The sequence below is a fragment of the Neofelis nebulosa genome, chromosome 7 (genome assembly GCF_028018385.1).
Source record: "Neofelis nebulosa isolate mNeoNeb1 chromosome 7, mNeoNeb1.pri, whole genome shotgun sequence".
In the NCBI taxonomy this organism is placed as follows: domain Eukaryota; kingdom Metazoa; phylum Chordata; class Mammalia; order Carnivora; family Felidae; genus Neofelis; species Neofelis nebulosa.
Genome location: NC_080788.1, coordinates 52,730,369 through 52,749,981, shown reverse-complemented (window position 1 = coordinate 52,749,981; position 19,613 = coordinate 52,730,369). Strand labels below are relative to the sequence as shown.

The window sequence follows — 19,613 nt, the reverse complement described above, 5'->3', positions numbered from 1 at the left end:
ATTTTAAGATGTGTGCAATGGACTAAATATTCGTGATGTTCCCAGATTCCTGTGTTGGAGCCTTCACTTCTAGTATGCTTGTATTTGGAGATGGGGCCTGTAAAAAAGTAATTCAGATCAAATGAGGTCATAAGTGTGAGGCCCTCGTCTGATGAGATTAGTGTGCCTTTAATAAAAGACACTAGAAAGTTCAATCTTCCTCTTTCTGCGCCCACACAACAAGGGAAGTCTGTGTGAGGGTATAACGAGAATACAGCCATCCACAAGCCAGAAAGAGAGCACTCACCAGGTACCAGCCATGCTGGCACCCTGGTCTCAGACTTCAGGTTTCTAGAACTGTGAGAAAATAAATTTCTGCGGTTTAAAAGCCTTCTAGTCTGTGGTATTTTGTCATAACAGCCCACCAGCCTAATACAGTATGTTCAATATGTTCAAAGAAATAAAGGAAAAAGAAAGCATTAAGACAAGAAGAGGATATAATGGTAACAGGCATAGGTGAAAACCATAGAAATAGAAATGAATATATAGCAACTGAAAAAAAACACGTAGAATAGATAGAGCAAAGAACACTGTATATGTGGCTGATGGGGGCAAAGAAAAGGTAAAAAAGTAAATGGTGTTGAATAATATCCTCTTCCATCACTGTCTCACACATGCTTGTTTGTCTTAGATGGGCTGGTCTGTGCCCCCTGCTCCTGTTGGTATTCCTTTTGGTCAGAGGTTGAGTTTTCTCTACTTGTTTCTCCTTTTGTTCTGTAATACTAGTAGAATTACTTTTATATTTTACTCTTCCTTCATTGGGACAATTTGCTATCCACACGGAAAAAGATATGAGGTCATTATCTCAACATCATGGGATAAATAATCACACCAATTCTGGATAGGTAAAAGCCTAATTGTGAGCTCCAATTTGAATTACAGAAATACAGAAGAAAGTAGGAGAATAAATTCACGATCTCAGGGCAGGGAAGAATTTCTTGACCGAGACACTAAAACACATCATAAAAGGATAGGATTGATACACCAAAATTCAGAAATTATGCATGATAGACTCCATAAAGAAAAATATAAGACAAGCCATGGTTTATCCATGATAAAGACCTACAAATCAGTAAAAAAAAAAAAAAAAAAAAAAAAAAAAATCACCTCTAAACAAAATGGAGAACTGATGTCATAGGTAATTTGAAAAGAAACCTAAATGACCAGGGAGCACATGAAATGATTCTTGACCTCATTAGTGATCAAGTAATTGCAATTTAAGTTGACAAGGTATCATTTTATACCTATGAGGTTGGTAAATAATTAAAATGTCTGTCAATATCAAGTGTTCGGGAAGGTATGACACTGGAAACTTCATACACTGCATGGATATGTGCAGGGACAAATGGTAGAAACATTGGGAGAGCAGTAAAACCCTAAAAGCCACTTTGTTATTTCAGGTCAATGAAATTTTGCTCTTTGAGTATTTGAAGGTGGAGAATTCCTTTATGATGTTAGCCCCTTGGGGGCAGAGTTGGAATGGCAAAAGATGTACAGATTATGGAGGAAGATGAGAATCCTGCAGATCCTCTCTGAAGAAACAGCCATGTTGATCTAAAGGTTGTATTTTAGAGTTAGAATACTAAAATCTTCAGAATTTCACAACCAGAATCAAACTTAAAAATCATCTAATCTACCTCATTGATTTAAAACTCAAGGAAAATGGAGGCTTATTATCATGCCCAAGGTCCAGGCCTTTTTCTAGAAGTCTCTGGCTGTGAATCCTGTCCAACCAGTAATGTGAAGCTGGCCTCCTGGCTGAGGAGGAAAGTAGGAAGCCATTTGGAGCAGAGGCTGCCCCAGGAAGTGGGGACATGTCCAATCCCTGTGGTGGGCTCTGCCTCATAAGGAAGTTCTAGACCAGCAGTCAGCACAGAACACAGAGCAGGCGAGTGCCCCTACCTCTTCACCACTGTACTGCTTTAGGCAGTTGAGGAAATGACACGTATTGGAAAGCCAAAAAGATAGCATCTCAAAGTCTTCTAAATGTTCCTAAAAAAAAACAAACAAAAAGAAAGAAAGAAAGACAAAGTTGGATTTGGTCATTACTGGTACCTTTGAGCCAAGAACAGATGTATCTTACCTGTTTAGTTAGCTGTTGGCTTTTGATCAAAATGAATTCTTCTTTTATTCACCCAAGATTTTATTAAATTTATATACTGTAATGATAGGCTTTTATGTTTATTTAGCAGGTTATGGTTTGCAAAGTATTTCTGTATAGCTCACTTAGTATGAAGCTTGATACAGGCACTGCAGGAGTGCGTAATAAAGGTAAGTCTGGGGTCTTGCTTTCTGGAGTTCTCATTCTGACTGGGAAGAATGTTGCATACAACATAACATATGCAGGACACAATTATATAGGGGGCTGAGCACCTGCATGGTGGACATAGATGATGCCACAAAAGCTCAGAGGCTGGAAAGATGCTGATGAAAGAGGGCAGCTGAGAAAGCTCCTGAGAAGGGGAGAGAATGCTACCTTGAAGGAAAGGGGTGGAGGGACCAGAGCTCAGAAGCGAGGACTCTCTTGGGAAGAACAGCCCCGCTTGTGGGGCAGCAAGAAGAGGAAGAAAGAAGGTAGAGGTGTGGTGGTCAGAGAGGTAAGAGGAAAACTGGGACAGTCCTGGGATTTGAAGGACAAAGTAGGATGGTTTCAAAGAGGTGGTCTGAAAGCTTCAGTCCCTTAGAGGAGGATAAAAATTAAGGAGAAACCACTGGATTTAGCAGGAGGAATTACTGGTGATCTTTTTGTGCAGTGACAGAGATGAAGCCAGATTGCAGGAACTAACCTGCTAATGTAAGCACCTTGGTGAATGGAGAGGCACAGAGATGCGGGGGCGCAGGGCCAAGTGAGGGCTGCTTTAATGCGCTGTGTGCTGGAGCTGGGGAGGGGCGGTCCTGGACACCAGCAGAGTCAGAGGCAGGGAGCCACTGGGGAAGCTGACCGGGAAAATGTTGGTGAGGAAGGATTTCTATTCCTCGTGCCATGCATCTTCTAGTTTCTAAATATTTAAAGATTCCAGAGTGGCAAGAGGAGGCAAGTACCGTGTACCCATGGCCTGGGACACAATGCACGTCTGTCCTAAGGAAACCCATTTTATGAAATTATGGACAGGGAAAACATCAATTTATGGGGGTCTCTTCCCAGAACACCCTGGTGGCTCTTGTGAATATAGTGACTAGAAAGCACGCAAAGCACCAGACAAATGTTAATTTTCTATTCTAACTCCTGATGAATAATGAATCCTCATGGCCGGACATCTCATACCCTGAAGGGGTAGAAGTGATGGGGGTGTTGGCTACCCGGCTGTAGTCTTGAAGGTAAGGTTTTGGGGTCTGTTGGCACATCTTTATCCTTGGGGATCCCTAACCTAACTTGTCTTTTCCAAACAGCTTGACTTCTTTCACAGAGTGGGCCTCTGACTAATTTAAGGAATCGCGTGATTCACCGAAGACTAGAGGTGAAGAATGGGCCAAGGATGAACCCTTAAGGTGTTCTTAAAATAACTAAAATACCAAAGGCCAATGTCAAAGGCAGTTCCTACCTTAACCACCTGCTTGATGCCACTAATGGTGCTGTTCATGAGGGACTTGAGCATGTTGGCGTCGTTTAGAGAGTCTGCATAGCGTACACACATGAACAGGATGTGAGCGGGCAGCCCTGGGATCATGTTCACCACCACACCACGAGGCTTCAAGTCTGGAACAGAAAGAATCAATGAGGACTACAGCTGATCGATAGCCAGCTCTCCCCCTAAGGAGCCTCTGACTATGGGACAAGGGTTATTTGCTTTTCTGTACTTGATACAATGCCTGAATGCACAGGCCTATCTTTTCTCTTTGAGGAATTCAGTCTGGCTCTTTTCTGGCAAAAATATACAGGTACCGCCTGTTCCTCTTACTTCCCATTTGCAAAGGACTTTCTCTTTTTTTTAAAAAAAGGCTGAATTTTAGATAGAATTTGTACTTCTTCCTGGCATGGAGACCCTGGATTTCAGCCCTCCAATGTAAGGGAAAAACCCCAAGTCCATGCACCCGACTCCAGCCTGTGTGATGAGGATGGGATACAATCTCAGTGATCACATACATCTTTCCTGAATCAGGAAAACAGACACACTATAGTCCTGCAGAGGCGGGCCTCGCTGACCTTGAGAAGAAGAGAATGGCAGGAGGAGACATTGGGGATAAAGGGAAGAGAGAAACTTTATAGAATAAACTCAGGTAAGCAAACAAATACCTCCCCATGGCTGCATTAAGACAGAGGAATGAAGAGGCCCCATGGCTGTGCACAAGTGAGGCTAGAAAGGAAAGGGTACAGGTGGCTCATGTGCTCTGGTGGGGGAATCACCTAGAAGAAGAGGAAGTTAGGCTACACATCAGCTTTCTGCTTTGAGACCAGCTTATAGAAAGGCAGCTTTTCTCTCTCCCACTGGAAAACCATATGATTTTCAGGTGAGGACAGTCTAGTAAGATTGGTTCTAAGACCACCAACACTTGAGCATCCACATTGGAACATTCCTGTAACTGAAATGTGTTTGGGAAGCTCCCATCACATTGCCTGCAAATAAAATTCTCAGCAGAAGTTGAATGGGACATGGAACCACAGTTACTTCTGCCATTGCTCCTGTGCTGAGACACAAAGATGAGAGGATGTGTCTTCTATCTGGATCCCATGATTAGACTTTGGAAGGGGTGAGGGCAGTACTTCTTAACTGAGGGCAATTCTGGCTCCCAAGGGACATTTGGCAATGTCTGGAGATGTTTCTTATTGTCATGACTAGGGGTTGTTACTGGTTTCTAGAGAGTAGAAGTCAAGGATGCTACTTAATATCCTACAATACACAGCCCCCACACAACAACCAATTATCTGGTCACCAGTGCCAAGGTTAGGAGACTCTGGGCTAGGAGAAGCAGCAGTGGAGGAAGAGAAATGACTACTCCCACCCATGATGGTAGCAATGACTGACAGAGCAAACATTCAGACTTCCAGGTCTCACTACCGAGAATGAGGTTTTGAATGAGCTTGTCCTCATCTTCTGTCTTGTATTCCAGCATTCCAAGATACTCCTTGGGTCTTGAGGACAAGTGCACATCATTGCCTATAGTCAGAGGCAAACAATCAGCTAAATTCACAGAAACAACTCCCACAGGCTTTATAACAAGACTGCTCTGTCTCTTTCCACCCCATTCTGGCTGGCTTACACACAAATGCCTGCGGCTTTCAGATAAATGGAAACTTGATTAATCCCGAAGAATTCCTCTGGTAGTGATTCTTATCTGCATCTATATCAATGAGTATAGCTGTCACTGAAAAGGTGGAATGATCCTTGAAGGGCTCCTCATGAGTGCCCGGTATGAATCCAACACAGTGCGGATAAGAAAGCAAGCCAAGATGTTGCTTCTGTCTTCAAGATGATGACATCACAGTCAAGGAAACAAGATTCATGAAACAGTAGGTGAGCAAAGTACCAAACTGCATGATCCTAAGGGGGCTGTATTAGCTTCCTATGTGCTGTAACAAGTTACCACAAACTTAGTGGTTTGACATACCACAAATTTTCCTATCTTACGGTGCTGGAGGTCAGAAGACTGAAATGGATCTTACATGTTGGACTACAATCAAAGTATCAGCAGAGCTAAGTTCTGGAAGCTCTAGTGGAGAATCCGCTTCTTGCCTTTTACAGCTTCTAGAGGCTGCCCACATCCCCTGGATTGTAGCCTCTGCTTCCTCTGACCTCTGCTTCCATCACCATGTCTGTCTGTCTATCTCTTTGCTTCTGTTGTCACATCACCTTGTTTCACTCTGGCATTCCTGCCCCTCTCTTATGAGGTCTCTTGTGATTATACTGGGTCCACCTAGATTAATCCAAGGTAATCTCCCCATCTCAAGATCCTCAATTTAATCACATTGGCAAAAATCCCTTTTGTTGTGTAAATAACACACCCACAGGTTCTGAGGACTGTGATGTGGACATCTTTGGGTGAGCCAGAGTCTGCCTTCTGGTCACCAAAGATTCATGTCCATTCTGAGAGGAGATGTAATGCAGAAGCAGAGGTCAGAAGGATTTTTTTTAATGTAATTTATTGTCAAACTGGCTAACATAGAGTATGTACAGTGTGCTCTTGGTTTTGGGGGTAGATTCCCGTGTTCATCACTTACATATAACACCCAGTCTCATCCCAACAAGTACCCTCCTCAATGCCCATCACCCCTTTTTCCTTCCCCTCCACCCCCCATCAACCCTCAGTTTGTTCTCTGTATTTAAGAGTCTCTTATGGTTTGCCTCCCTATTTGTAACTTATTTTTCCTTCTCTTTCCCCATGGTCTTCTGTTAAGTTTCTCAAGTTCCACATATGAGTGAAAACATATGATATCTGTCTTTCTCTGACTGACTTACTTCACTTAGCATCATTCCTTCCATTTCCATCTATGTGGCTGCAAATGGCATGATTTCATTCTTTCTCATTGCCAAGTAGCATTCCATTGTATATATAAACCACATCTTCTTTATCCATTCATCAGTTGATGGATATTTAGGCTCTTTTCATAATTTGGCTATTGTTGAAAGCACTGCTATAAACACTGGGATACATGTGCCCCTATGAATCAGTGAGAGAAAGATTTGAAGATGCTATGCTGCTGAATTTGAAGATGGAGGAAGGGACCCATAAGCCAAGAAATGTGGGTGGCCTCTAGAAGCTGGAGAGGCAAGGGACAGGATTCTCCACTAAAGCCTCCAGAAGGAACTCAGCTCTGCTAACATGTTGATTTTAACTCTGTGAAAAACATTTTGGACTTCTGACCTCCAGGACCGTAAGATAATAAATTTGTGTTCCACTAAGTCACTAATTTTATGCTGATTTGTTACAGCAGCTACAGGAAATTCACACAGAGGCCATGAGAATGTACACAGAAGTGGGTTGGAACTGTTAAAAAATGAAGGAGGTAGCACACCCGTTGGGCCAAGAAAGGTGAGTAGGGTCTGGTGGGTGAAAAAGAAGGTGATGCAAGTACTGTTAACAAAACTTTCTTACTACTGCACGAGACTTTCTCCTGTTAATTTAATAAATTAGCTCTGTTCCCTTGGAAACTAATAAAGGTAGAACGCCAACTGTTTTAGTAAGCAATGCTGTTTATGATAAGAATGATACTGCAGCCTGTTAAGCTTTCTGATGACCGTGTCCCTGCTGATGACTTGAAGGCAGCTCAGGGCCAGAACCACATAGCTAAATTGCTCCTTCATTCTTGACTCTCGAAACGGTGTGTTGCTAAGTGTTTGTTGTTTTAAGTTGCTAAATTTGGGGATAGTTTGTTATATGACAATGGATAACTAACAGGAAGGGAAGCTGATGTATTCCACTTAGACACATTGAGTTGGAGGAGGTAATAGGAAGGCAAAGGAGATAGTCTTGGAGACAAAAAAGGACCAGGACTCAAGAAAAAAACTGAGGAGTGGGAGGTGGAGTTTGGAAGTCCTTATGTTGAGATGACAGTTCATTCACTCATTCCAAAAACAGGGACACAATGGGAGCTTTGAGAGGGCAGACATGATTTATCATTATTGAGGGAGAAATCCTCATGTTGCTGTTGGGCATTTTGAGTTTGAGGTGAGAGTCGAATAAAGAATAATAAAGGAGCTCTTCAAAAGTGTGAATACAGTAAAAGGAACAGAGAGTTCAAGGTACAGACTTAGTGATCCAGTTTGGGAGGAAAAGGAAGTGATACGAAACAAGAGTCAAGAACATTAGAAGAGAGAAGTCAGAAAAGTTCAGACTCAGAAGCAGGTGAAGGAAAGAAAAGCCTAGGGGCCTTTTCACAGGAGTTCATGAGGACATTCAAAATGTGAAGTTCATATTCAGGACTCCTGTCTGGCTTCTTAGCTCTCTACTTCTTTCTTCTAATAGAAATGGAGATATTAATCCTCTGTAACTGGGAGAGGAAGAGAATTTCAAAGCAGTTACGTTTGAAACTTGATTACAGTTTCATTTTTAAAAGGGGAGAGTTAATAGCAGAAGAGGTTAAAAGTATTCATTACAGGGTGTCCCTTGCAATTACATGAGTGCATCTGGAATTATCTGAGGGCTGGTGAGCTAGCCTCGGCCCAAAGGATCTTTCCATTAGTCCATCACCGAGCCCCCAACCTCACCCGTTGACAATCATTCCTCTGAGTTTTAAAGACTCTGGACCACATCAGGAATCAAACGGTGCCTGTGGACCTTAGCTGACAGTTCCAAAAAGTAGGAAAGGGAATGTTATTTTTCCTACCCTTTTCAATCGTCTTGCTTAGAGTTTTAACTTGATCTTGGAGCTTTTTAATCACTCTGTCCTTCATGTCTAACTCCTCTTCAAGATCCTACAGAAATCAAAAGAAACAAGGACATGAGCTTAGAAGCATCTTAATCTATTTTTTGGTAATGGTTTTAGTGAACAATAATTCACATACCATCTAATTCATTCAAAAAGTGTACACGAAATGGTTTTCTAAAGTCAGCTGTACAAACATCACCATTATCGATTTCTAGAACATTTTTATCACACCAAAAAGAAACCTGTAACTTTCAGCAGTCATCCTCTTGTTCCCCTATTCCCTTCTAGTCCTTGGTAATCACTAATCTGCTTTATGATTCTATATTATTTGCTTCTTCTGGACACTTAATATAAATGGAATCATATAATATGTGGCCTTTTGTGTCTGGCTTCTTTCACTTAGCATGTTTTTGAGGCTCATCCATGTTGTACTATGTGTATTTCATTCCTTTTTGTGGCTGAAAAACACCCTATTGTATGGATATGCCATATTTATCTTGATCTATTTTTTCTTAATAAAGTAGTGCCCCTTGTAGATAATTTAGAAATATGAATGTGTGAAAATAGGTTCTCTGGATATCAGAGTCTGGAGGCAGAGAAACTTCAGAGGTTTGGGTCCTGGCTTTGTGTTTCCTTCCTAATAATGGAGTGGCCTTGCTCATGCTGAATTTGGCTCAAAAACCAGCAGGGTCCCGGATGCCTACAAATATGTCTTAGAAAGGGCAAAATGTTTAGGCTCTTCCTAAATCCCAAAGGTTTTGGCCCAGAAAAGATTCAGGCTTCTCAGATCCAGCAGTACCCACCATACAATCACTATAGCCATGTGCCCTCTGGGGACTCTCAGGGCCAATGGAAACTGTGCTGTTTATACTCTGTGGCTACCTCTCCCTTCCAACAGTTCTCCCGGTGAACAAGGATTTTGTTCAGAGTGTTCATCATAGTGTTTTTACTTGTAGCCAAAAAATCCAATGTCCACCAATAGTGGGTAGAATAAATTGTTGTGTATCCTATGACTTAGGTATTAAAATGACAGCTTGCATATATTATCAATGACAATGGGAAAGTATCTTCAATATAGTGTGAGAAAAAATATAGAATTTAAAACTTTATATGCAGTATGACCCCAATTTTATAAAATGTGTATCACCATGGTAGAAAAAAGAAGAAAGGAATAAAATAAATCAAAATGTGAACAGTGGTTTCCTCCAGGCTCTCATTGACTGGTGACTTTTTTTATTATTAGATGAATTTTAGGATAGGCTGAGATAGGAGGGAAGGAACTGTAACCACACCCGTACTTGTAAGAACAGATAAAGTTCTTAATGTGTTTCTCCAGAGACACAGAACTGAGACCCCAGGAACACACAGAGGCACTGCTGTGGAAGTCAGGACAGCCACCCACACGTGCTCAGTAGGAAGCTGCTTCTCTACTGTCTGAATACAGGCTATTCACTGAGAAAGTTCTATCTCCCTCAAAAAAAGTTGGACATCATCTAGGTGCCCCTGACTGGAACTTGTTACTTTCTATTAAATGTTAAACTCTTTGGATCTCTTTAGATATAATTCTTCATCAAAGTTAAATCCTGATATTGCAAAATAAGATTTTACCCCCTCATGGTTTTCTGTGAGATAATGGGGGGGTCCTTATGGTACTGGCACAAAATAGGCACATAGATCAATATAACAGAATAGGAAACTCAGAAATGAACCCACAAGTATATGGGCAATTAATCTTTGACAAAGCAGGAAAGAATAACCAGAGGACAGTCACTTTAAGAAATGGTGTTGGTGGGGCGCCTGGGTGGCGCAGTCGGTTAAGCGTCCGACTTCAGCCAGGTCACGATCTCGCGGTCCGTGAGTTCGAGCCCCGCGTCAGGCTCTGGGCTGATGGCTCGGAGCCTGGAGCCTGTTTCCGATTCTGTGTCTCCCTCTCTCTCTGCCCCTCCCCCGTTCATGCTCTGTCTCTCTCTGTCCCAAAAATAAATAAAAAATGTTGAAAAAAAAAATTAAAAAAAAAAAAAAAAGAAATGGTGTTGGAAAAGCTGGACAGTAACATGCAAAAGAATGACATAGAACTACTTTCTTATAACATACACAAAAATAAGCTCCAAATGGATGAATACCTAAATATGAGACAGGAAACCATCAAAATACTAGGAGAACAAAGGCAGTAGCCCCTTTGACATCGGCCATAGCAACTTCTTTATAGTTAGGTCTCCTGAGGCCAGGGAAAAAAGCAAAAACAAACTATTGGGACGTCATCAAGATAAAAAGCTTCTGCAAAGTGAAGGAAACAACCAACAAAACTAAAAGGCAATCTACAGAAAGGGAGAGGATATTTGCAAATGACATATCTGAGAAAGGGTTAGTATCCAAAATCTATAAAGAACTTCTAGAACTCAACAACCAAAAAACAAATAATCCAGTTAAAAAATGGGCAGAAGACATGAACAGACATTTTTCCAAAGAAGACATCCAGATGGCTAACAGACACCTGAAAACATGCTTAACATCATTCATCACCTGGGAAATAAAAATCACAACTATAATAAGCTATTACTTTATTCCTGTCAGAATGGCTAAAACCAACAACACAGGAAACCACAGGTGTTGGTGAAGATGTGAATATAGGGGAACCCCCTTACATTGGGGATCAGTGTAATAAGTCAGTCAGAAAAAGACAAATACCATATGATTTCACTCATATGCAAACTGGTGCAGCCACTCTGAAAAACAGTACGGAGTTTCCTTAAAAAGTTAGAACTAGAACTACCCTACAATTCAGCAATTGCACTATTAAGTATTCGCACAAAGGATACAAAAATACTGATTCAGAGTATTTAATGCTGTTGTAAAATTGGTAATACTGCTATAAACATTGCACCCCAATGTTTATAGCAGCATTATCAACAATAGCCAAATTATGGAAATAGCCAAAGTGTCCATTGACTGATGAATGGATAAACAAGATGTCTACACACACAGACAGACACACACACACACACACACGTGCACGCGTGCGTGCACACAATGGAATACTACTCAGCGATGAAAAAGAATGAAATCTTGCCATTTGCAATGATGTGGCTGGAACTAGAGAGTATTAGGCTAAGCGAAATAAGTCAGTCAGAGAAAGATGAATACAATATGATTTCATTCCTGTGTGGAATTTAAGAAACAAAACAGATGAACATAGGGGGTAAAAAAGAGGCAAACCAGAAAACAGACTTTTAACTATGGAGAACAAACTGAGGGTTGCTGGAGGTGAGGTGGGTAGGGGGATGGGTTAAATGGGTTATGGGTATTAAGGAGGGCATTTGTTGTGATGAGGACTGGATGTTGTATGTCAATGATGAATCATTAGATTCTATACCTGAAAAACCAATGTTATTCTGTATGTTAACTAACTGGAATTTAAATAAAAACTTTGGGGGGAAAAAAAAAGAAATGGCGGGTCCTGACAATAGGATGCAGAGCCTGGGATGCAGCCTGTCCAGGGTGCTGACCACTGCCCAGGGACCCCTCCGCTGGTCATAGACTTGGGAGGCTCAAAGGCCGGGAAGCGGCCTGAGCAGTCTGACTCCCAGGAAAGTGGCCCATGGGCCATGATGGTGCTTCTCAGGCTTGTGGGTTTCACACACCAATAAAATTTCAAAAGAATTGCTGGGGACTGACTTAGAGTAGCTGAATTTCTTTCTGACAAGGGCATTTAAAATGTGATGAAGATTTTAACAGTTTAAGGTGTCTGTCATCTACCATCATGATCATTTCACAGAAGAACATTTTGACTTGAAAAACTGTAGGAAGGGCACACCTGCAAAGCAAGGAGGGCCCCTCACTGTGGAAAGTCTTGCTTAGGGAAATTCCCACATCAGCCTGTCATTCTTGGTGTGTTCTGGACCAGAACGGGTGAGACAGGTGCCATCTGTAGGACAGTGCTCATGTCTCCTCTCATCCTCCCTTTACTTTATCGGACACTTTGCTTGTGTGGCCCGTGCTAAGCCCCCAAGGCTCAGCAGCAGGCTGTAACCTCAGAGACCACCTGTCTCCCGAGAGCAGGAAACACACTGCTCTCACGGTGGCTGTTCATTGCATGCGTTAGGTGACATGTTCCCCCCGCCCCCCTTCAGTGACATCTGCACACAGTCATTTATCAAGTTAGGAAACTTCTTACCCTGTTTTCCATAGTGAGCCGAGATGCTTCCTGTCGGAAACTACTCTTCACTTCACTTTCACTTTCAAATTGCTTCTTCAAGAGCTCGCTGGCCTGCTGCATTTCTTGAATCTTACTGATCAGCTTCTCTTTCTCTTTGGTGTGTATTTCATTTTGGGCCTCTAAGGTCCTGACAAAGGGATAAAGGAAGTTGTGTAACAGTTTGACTGTCATGGAGAAGTCACTCATTGTCATAGCAAAAACTGATTATTTCCAAAGACAGAAAAATACTTCAGCCAATTTATGTATAAGGTGAATAGTACTTGAGTAGAAATGTCCTCGAAGTGGGGGTGGGGGCAAAGATCAGGGCTGGCTGTGTATAAAATTGTCTATGACTGCCCTGGTCTCCTTAACCTGATGGAGATTCTTGCCTGCACTCCACCAGGGGCTGCTGAGAGCTCCCACGAGGCATCCACACCCACTCACGCCCTTAAGACAGAAGCCCGATGATTATCTCCTTCGTGAAAGGCCTGGGGACCAGACTCTCAAAAAGCCAGGGATCAGAAAGAAGCAGTAGCCCATCAAGAGTTCCAAGACAGTGTCTCCCCACTTTCCTACTCTTTGGGGCCCTCATTTCATCCCTCTCCTACCAATGAAGTCACATGACTAAAAATGTTCTCTAGGACATATTGTGTCCATGTATTGCTCTGAAAATCAAGTATGTCAGTGAGCTGGCAGCAAAAATTTTCCTCACGAGGCTCCACCAGAGCGCCAGGCCCTCTGCTGGTCAGAATGGAAATTTGGGGGGATTAACAGTGAAGATTCTCTGTCAGCACAGATTTCAAGTCTTACTCTAAACGGTTTGCTATAAGAAAATCTCTTCTCTCACACACAATCTTATTTCATCAGTTTTTTAAACAGATTATCTGTGTGTGTGGCATGACATTCTAACAGTATAAAAGAGTATGTGGTGAGAAGTAAGTCCCCTTCCCTCCCCTGTGTGCCAGCCATCCAGTTACCCTCCCTGGAAGCAGGCGATGTTTTGGTTCTTGTATGTTTTCCCAGGGTGTGTGTGTGTGTGTGTGTGTGTGTGTGTGTGTGTGTGTGTACATATGTGTTTCTTTCCTTCACATTTAAATGGTAATGCATCATATTACCTTAATCAGCACCTTGCTGTTTTGGCTTAATAACACATGTTGGTATCTCCCACAATTTCGGAAAAGAAAAGCATTTACGTGAGCATGAACATCACAAACATACACATTAACACTTACTTTCTTTGTGTTCCCTCCTCTTCTTGATTGCGGTTCAACTGGTTAGACAATTCTTCCAGTTTTCCTGTAGTGAGAAGACCTGCCATGACTTTGGGGGCTATATGGCACCCTGATTTGGATTTGGTCGTGCTTTCAGTTATCAGGGGTCCTAAGCTGTTTCCTGGTAGAGGTTTTGTTTGGTCTGAACAATGTTTAAAAATTTTTAGGTGTGCCTGGGTGGCTCAGTCAGTTAAGCATCCGACTTTGACTCAGGTCATGATCTCTCAGTTCATAAGTTTGAGCCCCACGTCGGGCTCTGTGCTGACAGCTCAGATCCTGGAGTCTGCTTCAGATTCTGTATTTCCCTCTCTCTCTGTCCCTTCCCCACTCATGCTCTGTCTCTTTCTCCAAAATAAAAAGACAAAAAATTTAAAAATTTTAAAGCCATTATTCTAAAGTTGTCATATTTCACATTAAAATATGGATTTCTGGCTTTTCTTTAAAAATAGGATCGAGGGCACCTGGGTGGCTCAGTCGGTTAAGCGTCCAACTCCTGGTTCGGGTTCAGGTCATGATCTCACGGTTCCTGAGTTTGAGCCCCACATTGGGTACTGCGCTGACAGTGCAGAGCCTGCTTAGAATTCTCTCTCTCCCTCTCTCTCTCTGCCCCTCCCACATGCTTTCTCTCTCTCTCTCTCAATAAATTAATTAAAAATTTTTGAGTTAAAAAAATAAGACTATCAAACAACACTGTGGCCAATTTGCCTACTTGGCAACAATCAATGGAGCTCGGAGGCTGGGACACCTTACTGCCTCCTCCACTCAGCCCCCTTCTCACATTTGTCACTTGGCTGGGCCCCTGGAGAATCAGAGTCTGAGATCCCTGGGTACAATGACTTTTCTGTCATTTCCAGGACACAGGAAACCATCTTCTAAAAGTACTTCCGTGACAGTTGCAGGTACCTTTCATGCTTTCAGTTTGTTCATTCAGGCGGATTTCCAGATCTTGCTTCTGCTTCTCCAGCTCTGAAATTTGCTGTTTGAAGTCTGGGATCATCTTTAGAGAAGAATCAGAAATATTTGAATATAAAACGCTTTCATCTCTGAACTTTAAAATCTCAGAGCTACTCAGAAGCAAACTGAACCCTCTAGGAGTCTAACCCCAAGGAGCGTACATCTAGCATAGTTATGTGTGAGGGCCAGCTGAGGTGTTAGACTGGTTTGGCATTATGGTCTTATACCTCAGGATCCGTACAGTCGCAAGCAATACCAGCATGTTCAGAGGGACTGGTTCTCACATGCTACAACCTTCTCTCCAGGGGGAGAAGGAAGTACACAGTCTGGAGGGCATCACAGGGGAGAGGGGCTCTGCTGAGATGAGGGCAATGTGAGCAAACAGAGAGCAGCCTCTTTGGCCAAGGCCCAGAGATGCCATCTCCTCATCCAGGAACAGGAAAATCATCTCAAAGAGGTCCCCCCGCGCCCTGTGAATTCCAGGCAGTGCACTGCTCTGTTAGTGGAGGTCTGGAATGGGCCAGTATGTCTCACAGTCCTCTGTCCTTGTCTTCTGTATTTCTTTAAATGTCATTCACCTCCACCCTCCGTTATGTAAATGGCTTTTCTGTCGTCCAAGTTTGTAAGAACAACTGTGCTTCTGAAGCAAATGAAGAAAACTTGTTTGTGCATGAAGATGTATGTTCCACATTATTCCTCACTAACATTTCATCCAAAGAATAAACAAAGACACGAAGGGCCTTAATCACCGTTCCACATGTTTGCTGTGCCCACGGTCACGTCTCCTCACCTGGGACGCAGCCTTGCAATTTCCTAACACTCTCAGGTTAGGCAGAGGAGAAGGAAATGGTAAGAAAGGTGACAAGGTGCAGCCTCTAGAGAGGTGGCTTGAGAAACCCCAGGAAAGTGTGGTATCATGGAAGGCGGCAGAACAAAAGCAGGCATGAAGAGGGAGTGATGATGTCACCAGATGTTGCTGAGAGACAAGAAGAGGGTGAAAAAGAAGGTGGCTGTGGGGTAAATGGGGGATGAGTTGAGAAATCAGGTGGCCACTGAGAAGTCTGGCCAGCTCCCCCCGAAAAATGGGGTGGTGACTGCAGGTGATGTGGGGTTAAGAAAGGGATGTTCTTTGAGGAGATTCCTATAGCATTTCTCGGTGGCTAGAGGCTTGAGTTGGAAGAAAAGATGAGACAAACTCAGAAGGAAGGAATCTTGGAAGAGAGAAGCCCTTGAAAAAATGAGATAAGAGGCACATCATCTCTGCTCACAGCACAAGCAGAAGGATGGACCTGAACACATGTCCCACTCAAGAGTTACCCTTCTTACCTTAGGGTTTTTTTGTCACTTGCCAAGGGGTTAGGGCTAGACTTAAAATACATAGGTTTAAACACACACACACACACACACACACACACACACACACACACAACCAGAATTTGGACCCATTCTATGGTAAACAAACCCCCTCTCACATCAAAGTGCTTTCCAGCCTAGGGTAATTTTATAGATTTATCTTCTTTGTAAAAAATAATTAATTAATTTTAAAAACAAAGTTCTTTTTTTTTAAAGTTTATTTATTTTGAGGGAGAGAGAGCGAGGATGAGCCAGGGAGGGCCAGAGTGAAAGGGAGAGAGAATCCCAAGCAGGCTCTTCACTGTCAGTACAGAGCCTGACATGGGGCTCAAACTCAGGAACTGTGAGATCATGACCTGAGCCAAAATCAAGAGTTGGGCCCTTAACTGAATGAATCACACCCCCAGGTACCCCCTATAGTTTTATCCTCTGACCCAGTTATTTCACTCTTAGAAAACATAATTCTGATCCATCATTTACTTCCAAGAAACTGAATTTTATTCCACTAACAAATGACATCTCTAGAATAATGGCCACACCTGGGGCCCACAGATAAGACCATACCATGTTTTCTGATGTCAGCCTGGTAACTTCATGACGGATACTTTCATTGATGTCAGTCTCTTCTCTAAATAATTTCTGCAGGTGGTTGATTTCTTGACTTAGATGCACCACTTTGAAGTTCAAAGCTTCAATCTCCTTTTCATAGCAATCCTTCTGGGACTGGAAATGGCTTTCCAAAACACTGTCAGAGGACGGATCAACAAATTAACCACTGGTTTTTATTCTGCCATGTTGTTGATTATGAGTGTGTACATGTGCAGCAGTTATGAAAATTCATAATTAGAGCCATGCTAAGTACATATGGAACTGTGTACACAGGATTATAAAATCCTTCTAGTTAGTTAGGAAGCATTATGTGCATTAACATGCAGTTAATAATAAGAAATTATAGACACCATTAAAATTGCATGTTAATAGTTTAAGAATATGTTCTGTATGATGCAACAATAATAAATATACATTCATTATGCATTTGTCCAGCCTCATAGAATGTACAACACCGACAGTGAACCCTGAAGTAAACTACTGATTTTTGGTGATAATGACAGATCAGTTTAACAGACATACCACTCTGGTGGGGGATTCTAATGCTGATTACATGGGGGCAGGGGAAGGGAAATCCCAGGGAAATTTCTGTACTTTCTGCTAAATTTTGCTGTGGACCTAAAGTTGTCCTAAAAATAAAGGTTGTATGTAAAAAATTACAGCAAACTTCTTAAATTTAAACACAATTATATCTCTATAACAACCCTGGCTAACTTATTTGTTATAATCTGTTTTTACTGTACAGGTTATGGGTTTTATTACTTGAAAGTTTATCCTTTAAAAAGATTGTTTTCCATTATTCAACTCATTATTTAATTCTCAAAATATTTCGGGTGATTACTAGATCATCCTACTGTAAGGAATTTCCTTGTGTGTCAAATCTGTGGAATATAAACTTTTGACTTTCCTATAGCTATCATCTCTGAAAATAAAAAAAGAACTCTGAGGGGGAATTTCTCACTGTGTTGCTTTCTTCAGTCCTTCATAAGCAAACCAAAGTTCTCCATCCTCATTTAAATGTTCCAAATCTTCCAAAGAGAGCCTGGAAAATAAGGAAGGGTAAGAAAATCTATCATCTCTCTCATGTGTGACATGTTCCTAAATATTTGGTAATGCAAAAATGATTACCTGCTTCTTACATCTTCAATGTCATAGCTTTCAAGAAGTTGTTTGGTGATCTCGGACATCTTTTCTGAGAGGAAGAGGCAGAGCTGATATAAATTACAATTTTGGATGTGGTTCCAATTCTCTAGATGTCACACAGAGTCTCCAGCTAACCATACCATCAACTAACTTACTGGCCATTCAACCAAACAACTAACCAACCATTCAACTACGAAGGCAACCAACTATTCAACATACCACATATCCAACCAATCAGCAAACCAACCAGACTTGTGGGCTCAGTGACTCATATTTTTCTTACCTCTCATTTCCCGTTTTTGTGATTGCACGTGTTTCTCCACATCTATCTTCTGTGTCTGAAGTAGCTCTATCTCCTTTTCAAATTCAGAGATTGTCTGTATCACAGCAGTGACCGTACCAGATGAAGAAAAAAACAGCTATTATGGTTTATGTCAGACAAAGAGAATACTCTTACTGTGTTGTGTATCTACCCAAGACATCCTTACCCAGTTAAAATCTTGTTAAATCATCACTACCTACACAGTATGGTCTTGAAGCATGTTTAACTGCTCAAAATATTGTTACCTATTCCCAGATGTAGTTGGTTGTAGCAACAGAATTAGTTTCTTTACCACATAAAGGGAAGAAATAGCTCCTTACTACAGGGGTGGGCTGCTGTGGGGAGGAAGAAGACCCAAGAGAAGTAAAACCTAAGAGGCTAAATTCCTTTTCACTGGATGGTGAACTCTAGGATGCAGGGATGTGGACAAGCCACTACCCTCATAATTGTGGGTTTGGGCTCCTGCCAGGTTTTAATGTGACACATGGCAGAGCCAGGGGTACCCAAGAGGTTAGGAGTTGGCTGTGGGGGTATGATGAGGGTCCACTGAGAGGCAGCACACGTTGTGGGGAAGAGGCTGTATTTTGCCTTTATTACCTTGTGAGGTCAGCCTGAGAAAGAATCACACGTGTGTGTTTTGTAGCTAGGGGAGACATGCAGAGGGAAATAACCCCTCCTTGGTATTTTCTCAGTCTAAGTGTTTAAGGGCTAGAGTTCCAGTTTCTTCAGAGGGTGAGAAGGCGGATCCAACTGACATTTACTGATCACTTTACATACACAACCTAATCCTTACAACAGGCCCATGTGGTGATACAGTAATAGTTTGTAGACAGAAAGCTGAGGCTCCATAAGGTGAAATGGCACACTCAGGGTCACATGGCAAGCTGATGGGGCCCCAGGACCAACCAATCCCAAAGACCTTCTTTTGGTAACACTTCAATAAATGTTACAAGTCATATATGATCATAATGTTATTCATTTTCTGTGAAAATCAGACTGGTCTCCTTAATATATCACATCGAGAGTTTGGAACACAGTTTTAGCTACCAAAGCGGAAGTGCGTGACAAATAGTGATGCCTCACTCCAAGAGCAGCCATAGGACTTCCCAAGATGCAGACTAACCAGATGACACGACTCCCACAGATTGACATGTCTTATGTGAGCTCCATTCTTACGGAGCAGTCAGAGCAATACGTGATCCTCTCTGATCCCACAGTCCAAACTCCTCCTTTTAAACAATAGGAAACTGGGGTCCAGAGAATACAGACAGTTTCTGCCAGGAAGTCAAGAGAAGACCCAGATGTGATTCCTAAAGCTCTTCAAAACCATGCATGGCTATTCCGTGACAGTTACAGAGAATATTTGCATAATCTTAACAATATTCTACTAACATGCATTTCACTTATTTCATGGAAGCTTAA

The 19,613-nt window shown here is 42.1% G+C and overlaps 1 protein-coding gene across 1 annotated transcript in view; it reads right to left on the bottom strand.

The window, feature by feature from the left end:
• MYO5C (myosin VC) overlaps positions 1 to 19,613 on the bottom strand; it is a 104,311-nt gene that overhangs the window by 17,020 nt on the left and 67,678 nt on the right. Inside the window, exons 26-36 of the mRNA XM_058737705.1 lie at positions 18,153 to 18,246; positions 17,855 to 17,918; positions 17,688 to 17,768; positions 16,682 to 16,862; positions 14,714 to 14,807; positions 13,772 to 13,835; positions 12,519 to 12,687; positions 8,303 to 8,390; positions 5,037 to 5,135; positions 3,582 to 3,736; positions 1,942 to 2,031 (exon numbers count right to left, since the gene is read on the bottom strand). Of these exons, the coding sequence (XP_058593688.1) occupies positions 1,942 to 2,031; positions 3,582 to 3,736; positions 5,037 to 5,135; positions 8,303 to 8,390; positions 12,519 to 12,687; positions 13,772 to 13,835; positions 14,714 to 14,807; positions 16,682 to 16,862; positions 17,688 to 17,768; positions 17,855 to 17,918; positions 18,153 to 18,246 (1,179 nt within the window). The remainder of the gene's footprint in view (positions 1 to 1,941; positions 2,032 to 3,581; positions 3,737 to 5,036; positions 5,136 to 8,302; positions 8,391 to 12,518; positions 12,688 to 13,771; positions 13,836 to 14,713; positions 14,808 to 16,681; positions 16,863 to 17,687; positions 17,769 to 17,854; positions 17,919 to 18,152; positions 18,247 to 19,613) is intronic.